Source organism: Taurulus bubalis (genome assembly GCF_910589615.1).
Source record: "Taurulus bubalis genome assembly, chromosome: 15".
In the NCBI taxonomy this organism is placed as follows: domain Eukaryota; kingdom Metazoa; phylum Chordata; class Actinopteri; order Perciformes; family Cottidae; genus Taurulus; species Taurulus bubalis.
Window position 1 is genome coordinate 924,392 of NC_136603.1, and position 10,000 is coordinate 934,391.

At 51.8% G+C, this 10,000-nt stretch overlaps 1 protein-coding gene across 1 annotated transcript in view; it reads right to left on the minus strand.

Moving 5' to 3' along the window:
- Positions 1–111: 111 nt before the first annotated feature.
- gpn1 (GPN-loop GTPase 1) overlaps positions 112–10,000 on the minus strand; it is a 14,886-nt gene continuing 4,997 nt past the window's right edge. The window contains exons 6-13 of the mRNA XM_079231447.1: positions 9,106–9,200; positions 6,050–6,095; positions 5,792–5,938; positions 3,703–3,785; positions 3,377–3,416; positions 2,595–2,685; positions 2,042–2,149; positions 112–517 (exon numbers count right to left, since the gene is read on the minus strand). Of these exons, the coding sequence (XP_079087573.1) occupies positions 411–517; positions 2,042–2,149; positions 2,595–2,685; positions 3,377–3,416; positions 3,703–3,785; positions 5,792–5,938; positions 6,050–6,095; positions 9,106–9,200 (717 nt within the window). The 3' untranslated portion in view covers positions 112–410. The remainder of the gene's footprint in view (positions 518–2,041; positions 2,150–2,594; positions 2,686–3,376; positions 3,417–3,702; positions 3,786–5,791; positions 5,939–6,049; positions 6,096–9,105; positions 9,201–10,000) is intronic.

The window sequence follows — 10,000 nt, forward strand, 5'->3', positions numbered from 1 at the left end:
AAACACTGCTTATGAACGCAGAGTGAACTCACGATGGCCAGAGGAAATGTGAATATTTTAAACTTTTAATTTGTTCAGGTCCCAAATAAAAAATGTCCCGAAGAGTTTAAATCCACTCAAATCTTTTTTATTTGGCAGATCATAAATCCTTAATTTTTACAAACGAACGTCAACGGTAATGAAAAACGCAAAAAGCAGAATAGAAGTCTTTTCTGATACAAAAATAGAAGCTTTTATTTTCTCGGGGAGGAGGAGCAGCCAATCCGCTTCACTGTATGAGGTGACGGGGTCAGGGGTCACCGGACAGGAAGTTCAGCTTTAACATGCCGTACTTCTGCTGATTCCAGGTGATAGTCGGTGTCCCCGTCCATTTCCCTCACCTTCTACTGTCAATGTCTTTCTCCCGACAGTCAGGGGTCATCAGGCATCTCACACTTCCTGTTCCGGACCTGAACCACTTCCTTCCTCTCCTTCAGGAAGTTTCCGAAGGCGTCTCCCTCTTTGCTCTCCTCGGTGGCTAGAAAGGAACCAAAGATTTCCTTCAGACTTCAAAACATTAATATCTCATCAATAAATCTGTAAAGATCGAGAGGAGTGAAGTCTGTTACCAGAGCTCCTCAAACTAGTGCACGTGAGGGTTCCTTTTAGTGCACGTGAGGTTCCTTTAGTGCACGTGAGGGTTCCTTTTAGTGCACGTGAGGGTTCCTTTAGTGCACGCGAGGGTTACTTTTAGCGCACGTGAGGGTTACTTTTAGCGCACGTGAGGGTTCCTTTAGTGCATGTGAGGGTTACTTTTAGTGCACGTGAGGGTTACTTTTAGCGCACGTGAGGGTTACTTTTAGCGCACGTGAGGGTTACTTTTAGCGCACGTGAGGGTTACTTTAGTGCACGTGAGGGTTACTTTAGTGCATGTGAGGGTTACTTTTAGTGCACGTGAAGGCTCCTTTAGTGCACGTGAGGGTTACTTTTAGCGCACGTGAGGGTTACTTTTAGCGCACGTGAGGTTCCTTTAGTGCACGTGAGGGTTACTTTTAGTGCACGTGAGGGTTACTTTTAATGCACGTGAAGGTTCCTTTAGTGCACGTGAAGGTTCCTTTAGTGCATGTGAGGGTTACTTTAGTGCATGTGAGGGTTCCTTTAGTGCATGTGAGGGTTACTTTTAGCGCACGTGAGGGTTACTTTAGTGCATGTGAGGGTTACTTTAGTGCACGTGAAGGTTCCTTTTAGTGCACGTGAAGGTTACTTTAGTGCATGTGAGGGTTACTTTTAGCGCACGTGAGGGTTACTTTAGTGCATGTGAGGGTTACTTTAGTGCATGTGAGGGTTCCTTTTAGTGCACGTGAAGGTTACTTTAGTGCATGTGAGGGTTACTTTAGTGCATGTGAGGGTTACTTTTAGTGCATGTGAAGGCTCCTTTAGTGCACGTGAGGGCTACTTTTAGTGCACGTGAGGGTGCCTTTAGTGCACGTGAGGGTTACTTTAGTGCATGTGAGGGTTCCTTTTAGTGCACGTGAGGGTTACTTTTAGCGCACGTGAGGGTGCCTTTAGTTCACGTGAGGGTTACTTTTAGCGCACGTGAGGGTTACTTTAGTGCATGTGAGGGTTACTTTTAGCGCATGTGAGCGTGCCTTTCAGTGCACGAGAGCGTGCCTTTTAGTGCACGTGAGCGTTCCTTTCAGTGCATGTGAGCGTGCCTTTCAGTGCAAGAGAGTGTGCACGTGAGCGTTCCTTTTAGCGCATGTGAGCGTGCCTTTCAGTGCACGAGAGCGTGCCTTTTAGTGCACGTGAGCGTTCCTTTCAGTGCATGTGAGCGTGCCTTTCAGTGCAAGAGAGTGTGCATGTGAGCGTTCCTTTTAGTGCATGTGAGCGTGCATGTGACCATCTGGTCCCCCTTCCTGTTAGCACTATTAGCTGCTAGCCGGCGGCTCGGCCAGCGCCATGTTGAGAGCCGTGATGAAGCAATGGAAAGGCTCTGAAGTCAGAGCGTGTGCGATCAGGCGGTCAGGAGACTCTTTGGGGTTTTTACGGTTTCTTTCCTCACCGGTGTGATCGATGTCGTCCGTGTCGCTGTCCGTGTCGTCGTCCTCGCCGTCGTCGGGGTTACCGCGTGTCATGATGAGGTCACTGGGCCCGGCGATGTGCACTCCCTCTGCGGACAGGAAGTCCATCAGCAAAACACGCCGACGTCACACACGGCCATACTGGAGACTAAACATTGTTATAGCGTGTGCCATTTATAAAATTACACGGCCAAACTGCATGCTGGGTACGGCTCGCCCACGATCACACCAAGAAGAGACTCCGTCACAGGAAGAGACAGACTCTTTTGGTCTGGCTCTTCCTGTTTTTTTTCCATCTGCATTCCCCTGGGTCCTAAGCCCCTCCATGTTCAGCTTCCTAACACCCTCTATGTACCAACGTACAAACAGCTGTTCAGTTGGCCGGCGGTCCTTTTCCGCGTCAATGAATGAATGCGTTTACTTGAGGAAGAAAAATACCGTGATATACGTGAAACTGCCAGAATCTTACAAAAAAACGTGATATGAATTTTTGGCCATACCGGCCAGCCCTAACTGTAAGTCAGCCCGCCGTACCTGCTGAAGGTGAGCTCGTCATGTCCACCGCCCCCAGGTCCTTCCTGAGCCGCTCCAGCTGCTCCTGCTGCTTCCTGCTCTGAGCCTCCGCCTGGTGGACAGGAAGTCCGTTACCCTCTGAACCACAAAGCAGGCTCGTATTTTGGTCTCACTTCAAAATAAAAGTCCTACTCCTCTATAGAAGCAGAACCATCCTGACTGGAAGGAGAGAGAACTAGAACACGTCTTTAGTGCAGAAGAACTCGGTTAAAAGTTGAATTTCCATGATAATGGAATTTACAAAATAATCTAAACATCCAACACGTTTCCAGTTTGACCAACGTTGGAAAAACAAACAGGCTCCACGTATTTCATATATCAAACTATTGTCCTGTTTCTCTCGTCTCCTGCATGTTCACTTCCGGTTCACTCAGTTTCTTCTCTGGAGGTCACATGACTGCTGGTCTCAGCGAATCATCATGACGTCATAGTTTCACTGAGGAGCTCAGAGATTTTACACAATCTGGTGAAAGTAAACGATTCAATTGAGGAGATTTTAATGAGAAAAGGAGAATAAAATGTCGATGAAATATCATAATGTTAAGCTTCGTTCCAACTGCGTTTTCTGAAAGGGTTTGTCACACGTGATGCGTTCGAGGACCGTCGGCCTGGACTTCTGGCTACGATAAACAGTGTAGTTTTAGCAATTGTGACAAAAAGAAAAGAAAAAAGTATTATTTTCAGCGTGTTTTGGGTTCAGAGAATCAAAACGAGGAGACGAGGGAGGACAGGAACAAACTCACCAGCTGTTTGCGGAGTCTCTCATACTCGGGTCGATAGTCCCTGAGGAAGAGGAGGAGGGAAGAAGATAGAGGAGGATTCACATTTTATGAGATTCTGATCACCAAAAATAAAAATAAATGAACGCTGGAATTTCACCGTGTCTGAATCTGAACGAGTTTCACTTCTTGAGTTTAATACTGAATTTATGACACGATATTCTGATCCATTGAGCTGCAACCTGTGTGTCTACGGCTTTGTAGCATGTTCATAATAACGTGAATAACGTGTCCAACAAAATATATAAATATAAATATATATTTATATGACAACTGAAGAGTGAGGTCACCTCTCGTACTCCTCGGCGGCGTCTTCCACCTGAACGAACAGCTCGTCCAATCCCTTTCCTGTCACCGCGGACACGCCCACCACCTGAGGACAGGAGGGGAGGACCTTTAGAACCGGGTTCTACGACTCCTTTATTCTGCTGCCGGGTTCTACGACTCCTTTATTCTGCTGCCGGGTTCTACGACTCCTTTATTCTGCTGACGGGTTCTACGACTCCTTTATTCTGCTGCTGGGTTCTACGACTCCTTTATTCTGCTGCTGGGTTCTACGACTCCTTTATTCTGCTGACGGGTTCTACGACTCCTTTATTCTGCTGCCGGGTTCTACGACTCCTTTATTCTGCTGCTGGGTTCTACGACTCCTTTATTCTGCTGCCGGGTTCTACGACTCCTTTATTCTGCTGCCACCTGGTGGTTACTCTGTTGTTGTGACTCTCAAACTCTTTAAAACACAGAAGTCGCACAACCACACAGTAACCGGCAGGAGGCAGCCGCTCCTGAGTTCTGAGAGCTAGAACCGCCTAGAACCGTCTGGTGCTAGAACCGTCTGGTGCTAGAACCGTCTGGTGCTAGAACCGCCTAGAACCGTCTGGTGCTAGACCCGTCTAGAACCGTCTGGTGCTAGAACCGTCTAGAACCGTCTGGTGCTAGACCCGTCTAGAACCGTCTGGTGCTAGAACCGCCTAGAACCGTCTGGTGCTAGAACCGCCTAGAACCGTCTGGTGCTAGACCCGTCTAGAACCGTCTGGTGCTAGACCCGTCTAGAACCGTCTGGTGCTAGACCCGTCTAGAACCGTCTGGTGCTAGAACCGTCTAGAACCGTCTGGTGCTAGAACCGTCTAGAACCGTCTGGTGCTAGAACCGTCTAGAACCGTCTGGTGCTAGAACCGTCTGGTGCTAGAACCGTCTGGTGCTAGAACCGTCTAGAACCGTCTGGTGCTAGAACGTCTGGTGCTAGAACCGTCTAGAACCGTCTGGTGCTAGAACCGTCTAGAACGTCTGGTGCTAGAACCGTCTGGTGCTAGAACGTCTGGTGCTAGAACCGTCTAGAACCGTCTGGTGCTAGAACCGTCTGGTGCTAGAACCGTCCGGTGCTAGAACGTCTGGTGCTAGAACCGTCTAGACCCGTCTGGTGCTAGAACCGCCTGGTGCTAGAACCGTCTGGTGCTAGAACCACCTAGAACCGTCTGGTGCTAGAACCGTCTAGAACCGTCCGGTGCTAGAACGTCTGGTGCTAGAACCGTCTGGTGCTAGAACCGTCTAGAACCGTCTGGTGCTAGAACCGCCTAGAACCGTCTGGTGCTAGAACCGTCTGGTGCTAGAACCGTCTGGTGCTAGAACCGTCTAGAACCGTCTGGTGCTAGAACCGCCTAGAACCGTCTGGTGCTAGAACCGTCTGGTGCTAGAACCGTCTAGAACCGTCTGGTGCTAGAACCGTCTAGAACCGTCTGGTGCTAGAACCTCTGGTGCTAGAACCGTCTAGAACCGTCTGGTGCTAGAACCGTCTGGTGCTAGAACCGTCTGGTGCCGTCTGGTGCTAGAACCGTCTGGTGCTAGAACCGTCTAGAACTGTCTGGTGCTAGAACCTCTGGTGCTAGAACCGTCTAGAACCGTCTGGTGCTAGAACCGTCTGGTGCCGTCTGGTGCTAGAACCGTCTGGTGCTAGAACCGTCTAGAACCGTCTGGTGCTAGAACCGTCTGGTGCTAGAACCGTCCGGTGCTAGAACCGTCCGGTGCTAGAACCGTCTGGTGCTAGAACCGTCTAGAACCGTCCGGTGCTAGAACCGTCTGGTGCTAGAACCGTCTAGAACCGTCTGGTGCTAGAACCGTCTAGAACCGTCTGGTGCTAGAACCGTCTGGTGCTAGAACCGTCTGGTGCTAGAACCGTCTAGAACCGTCCGGTGCGTTTGAAGAGACGACGGCTTCAGTTTCCCGTCACAAAGAGGTGAACATGTTCTGAACACAGCGGCCACTAGAACGTGTAGTGGTTCCTCTCGGCCTCGTTGGTCCAGACCAGGTCTGCTGGTGTCGGTCCGCATTACGAGTCCCCCTACATGGCCCCTGCCCCGGTTCCCCCGGTTCCCCGCTCACCCTCAGGCTGGTGTAGAACTCGTCCAGAACCAGGCTCATGGAGCGCGTCAGGTTGCTGACGTACGAGGTCTCCTGGTTCAGAGCGTCCTGGAAGACCTCGAAGTCCTGCATCCACTCCACCGCGAAGCTGTGGTCGATGATGTCCGTCTGCACCACAACAACAACAACAACAACAACAACAAGTCAGCGACGTGGAGACACACATCCACGAGAACAGGGTTCAGACATTCTGAGAGAGGAAACAGGAAGTGAGCTCACTTTGTTCATGGCGACGACGAAGGGCAGCTTGGTCTTGTAGAGGATGCTGGAGGAGGGAAGGAGACAAGGAGACAAGGAGCTGAGACCAGAACTTCTGACATGCACAAGTACGGTTCTGTCCCTCACTGGACCTCGTTTCTCACTTCAAAATAAAAGTCCTGACTAGAAGATCTCTGAGCTTCATTGGCCTGTCGTCACCTGACTGGTCTCAAACTTGCATAATTCATGTTTTTCTTCCTGGTTTCTTAAACTACATGAAGCCATATGCTCCAATAACGACGTTATTTAAATCCATGTCTGTCCATCATTTGATCACTTATATATACTTGTGTTAAATAAAACAATAGCGTGTGATTGTTGTCCGTTGGATTGAAGGCTGTTTGTTGTGGATCAGAGATGAAGAGGATGATGAAGACTAGTTCATCTCAAAGTCTAAAGTTCTGTGCTGGAATCTCATCAACGTCTTTATCATGTTTAATAACTCCTGTGTTGTGATATTCTCTTAGCGCCCCCTGCTGGATGGACTCAGCATACATGTTGTTTGGGGGATATTTGAAAATGGGAGACAATTGTATGTTCAGTTTGTCCACAAAAACACAGCTGAGATCTTAAAAAAAGTAATAAATGGTGAGAAAAGTTTCACATAATTCAAGGGGGATTTTTTTTTCTTCACAATTTTAAGGAGATTTCTTTTAATGTTATGTCTTATTTTAAGTGATTTCTAAGACGATTCTCTGATTTTAAGTGATTCTCTGATTTGAGTGATTTAAAGAGGAATCCAGTGTTGTGGCATTTGAAAACGTGCATCATAGTTTTAGTTAAAGCAACAGATGTCTCCTCTGAATGCTTCACAGGTCTCTAATGCGTCAGAGCAGTCAGGTGATAGAGCGGTCAGGTGACCGGTCAGGTGGCAGAGCGGTCAGGTGACAGAGCGGTCAGGTGGCAGGTCAGGTGACAGAGCGGTCAGGTGACCGGTCAGGTGGCAGAGCGGTCAGGTGACTGGTCAGGTGGTCCGTCAGGTGACAGAGCGGTCAGGTGACTGGTCAGGTGGCAGGTCAGGTGACAGAGCGGTCAGGTGACAGAGCGGTCAGGTGACTGGTCAGGTGGCAGAGCGGTCAGGTGACAGAGCGGTCAGGTGGCAGAGCAGTCAGGTGGCAGAGCGGTCAGGTGACTGGTCAGGTGACAGAGCGGTCAGGTGACTGGTCAGGTGACAGAGCGGTCAGGTGACTGGTCAGGTGACTGGTCAGGTGACAGAGCGGTCAGGTGACTAGTCAGGTGGCAGGTCAGGTGACAGAGCGGTCAGGTGGCTAGTCAGGTGACAGAGCGGTCAGGTGGCTAGTCAGGTGACAGAGCGGTCAGGTGACAGAGCGGTCAGGTGACTGGTCAGGTGACAGAGCGGTCAGGTGACAGAGCGGTCAGGTGACTGGTCAGGTGGCAGAGCGGTCAGGTGACTGGTCAGGTGACAGAGCGGTCAGGTGACCGTTCAGGTGACAGAGCGGTCAGGTGACTGGTCAGGTGGCAGAGCGGTCAGGTGACAGAGCGGTCAGGTGGCAGAGCAGTCAGGTGGCAGAGCGGTCAGGTGACTGGTCAGGTGACAGAGCGGTCAGGTGACTGGTCAGGTGACAGAGCGGTCAGGTGACTGGTCAGGTGACAGAGCGGTCAGGTGACTAGTCAGGTGGCAGGTCAGGTGACAGAGCGGTCAGGTGACAGAGCGGTCAGGTGGCTAGTCAGGTGACAGAGCGGTCAGGTGACAGAGCGGTCAGGTGACTGGTCAGGTGACAGAGCGGTCAGGTGACTGGTCAGGTGGCAGAGCGGTCAGGTGACTGGTCAGGTGACAGAGCGGTCAGGTGACCGTTCAGGTGACAGAGCGGTCAGGTGGCAGGTCAGGTGACAGAGCGGTCAGGTGACAGAGCGGTCAGGTGGCTAGTCAGGTGACAGAGCGGTCAGGTGACAGAGCGGTCAGGTGGCAGGTCAGGTGACAGAGCGGTCAGGTGACTGGTCAGGTGGCCGGTCAGGTGACAGAGCGGTCAGGTGACTGGTCAGGTGGCAGGTCAGGTGACAGAGCGGTCAGGTGGCTAGTCAGGTGACAGAGCGGTCAGGTGACAGCGGTCAGGTGGCTAGTCAGGTGACAGAGCGGTCAGGTGGCTAGTCAGGTGACAGAGCGGTCAGGTGACAGAGCGGTCAGGTGACAGAGCGGTCAGGTGACTGGTCAGGTGACAGAGCGGTCAGGTGACAGAGCGGTCAGGTGACTGGTCAGGTGGCAGAGCGGTCAGGTGACTGGTCAGGTGACAGAGCGGTCAGGTGACAGAGCGGTCAGGTGACTGGTCAGGTGACAGAGCGGTCAGGTGACTGGTCAGGTGGCAGAGCGGTCAGGTGGCTAGTCAGGTGACAGAGCGGTCAGGTGACAGAGCGGTCAGGTGACTGGTCAGGTGACAGAGCGGTCAGGTGACTGGTCAGGTGGCAGAGCGGTCAGGTGACAGAGCGGTCAGGTGACTGGTCAGGTGACAGAGCGGTCAGGTGGCTAGTCAGGTGGCAGAGCGGTCAGGTGGCAGAGCAGTCAGGTGGCAGAGCGGTCAGGTGACTGGTCAGGTGGCAGAGCGGTCAGGTGACAGAGCGGTCAGGTGACTGGTCAGGTGACAGAGCGGTCAGGTGACTGGTCAGGTGGCTAGTCAGGTGACAGAGCGGTCAGGTGACAGAGCGGTCAGGTGACAGAGCGGTCAGGTGACTGGTCAGGTGACAGAGCGGTCAGGTGGCAGAGCGGTCAGGTGGCAGAGCGGTCAGGTGACTGGTCAGGTGGCAGAGCGGTCAGGTGGCAGAGCGGTCAGGTGACAGAGCGGTCAGGTGACTGGTCAGGTGGCAGAGCGGTCAGGTGACAGAGCGGTCAGGTGACTGGTCAGGTGACAGAGCGGTCAGGTGACTGGTCAGGTGGCTAGTCAGGTGACAGAGCGGTCAGGTGACAGAGCGGTCAGGTGACTGGTCAGGTGACAGAGCGGTCAGGTGACTGGTCAGGTGGCAGAGCGGTCAGGTGGCAGAGCGGTCAGGTGACTGGTCAGTACCTGCAGGCGTACAGCATGTTGGACATGAAGGTGACGGGGCTGACGCTGCGGGACGTGTCCATCACGTAGATCACCACGCAGGGGAAGGACGAGGCCTGCAACACACGGGCACGTTACGGGCTGGGTTTTCAAAATAAAAGCCCTGCTCCCCTCTGGAAACAGACATCAGGACTAGAACACGTCTGTAGTGCAGGAGAACTCCGTTATTATGACAGGAGACAAGAGAGAGGAGACAGGAGATAGGAGACAGGAGACAAGAGAGAGGAGACAAGAGAGAGGAGACAGGAGATAGGAGAGAGGAGACAGGAGATAGGAGACAGGAGACAAGAGAGAGGAGACAAGAGAGAGGAGACAGGAGATAGGAGACAAGAGAGAGGAGACAAGAGAGAGGAGACAAGAGAGAGGAGACAAGAGAGAGGAGACAAGAGAGAGGAGAAAGGAGGCAGGAGACAGGAGGCAGGAGATAGGAGACAGGAGACAAGAGAGAGGAGACAGGAGATAGGAGAGAGGAGACAGGAGATAGGAGACAGGAGACAAGAGAGAGGAGACAAGAGAGAGGAGACAGGAGATAGGAGACAAGAGACAAGAGAGAGGAGACAAGAGAGAGGAGACAAGAGAGAGGAGACAAGAGAGAGGAGACAAGAGAGAGGAGAAAGGAGACAGGAGACAGGAGGCAGGAGGCAGGAGACAGGAGACAGGAGACAGGACTATTCCAGCCTCTCCTCTTGGTCACATGACTGCTGGTCTCAGGTGAGTCAATCATGACGTCATAGTTTCATGTTTTGAACAGAATCTGGTTAAAGCGAACTGTTTATTTGATGAGTTTTTAAATGAGACTCATGTTGATAAAATATCAGTGTTCAGCTTCGTTTCGCTGCTTTATCCGGAGGACCAG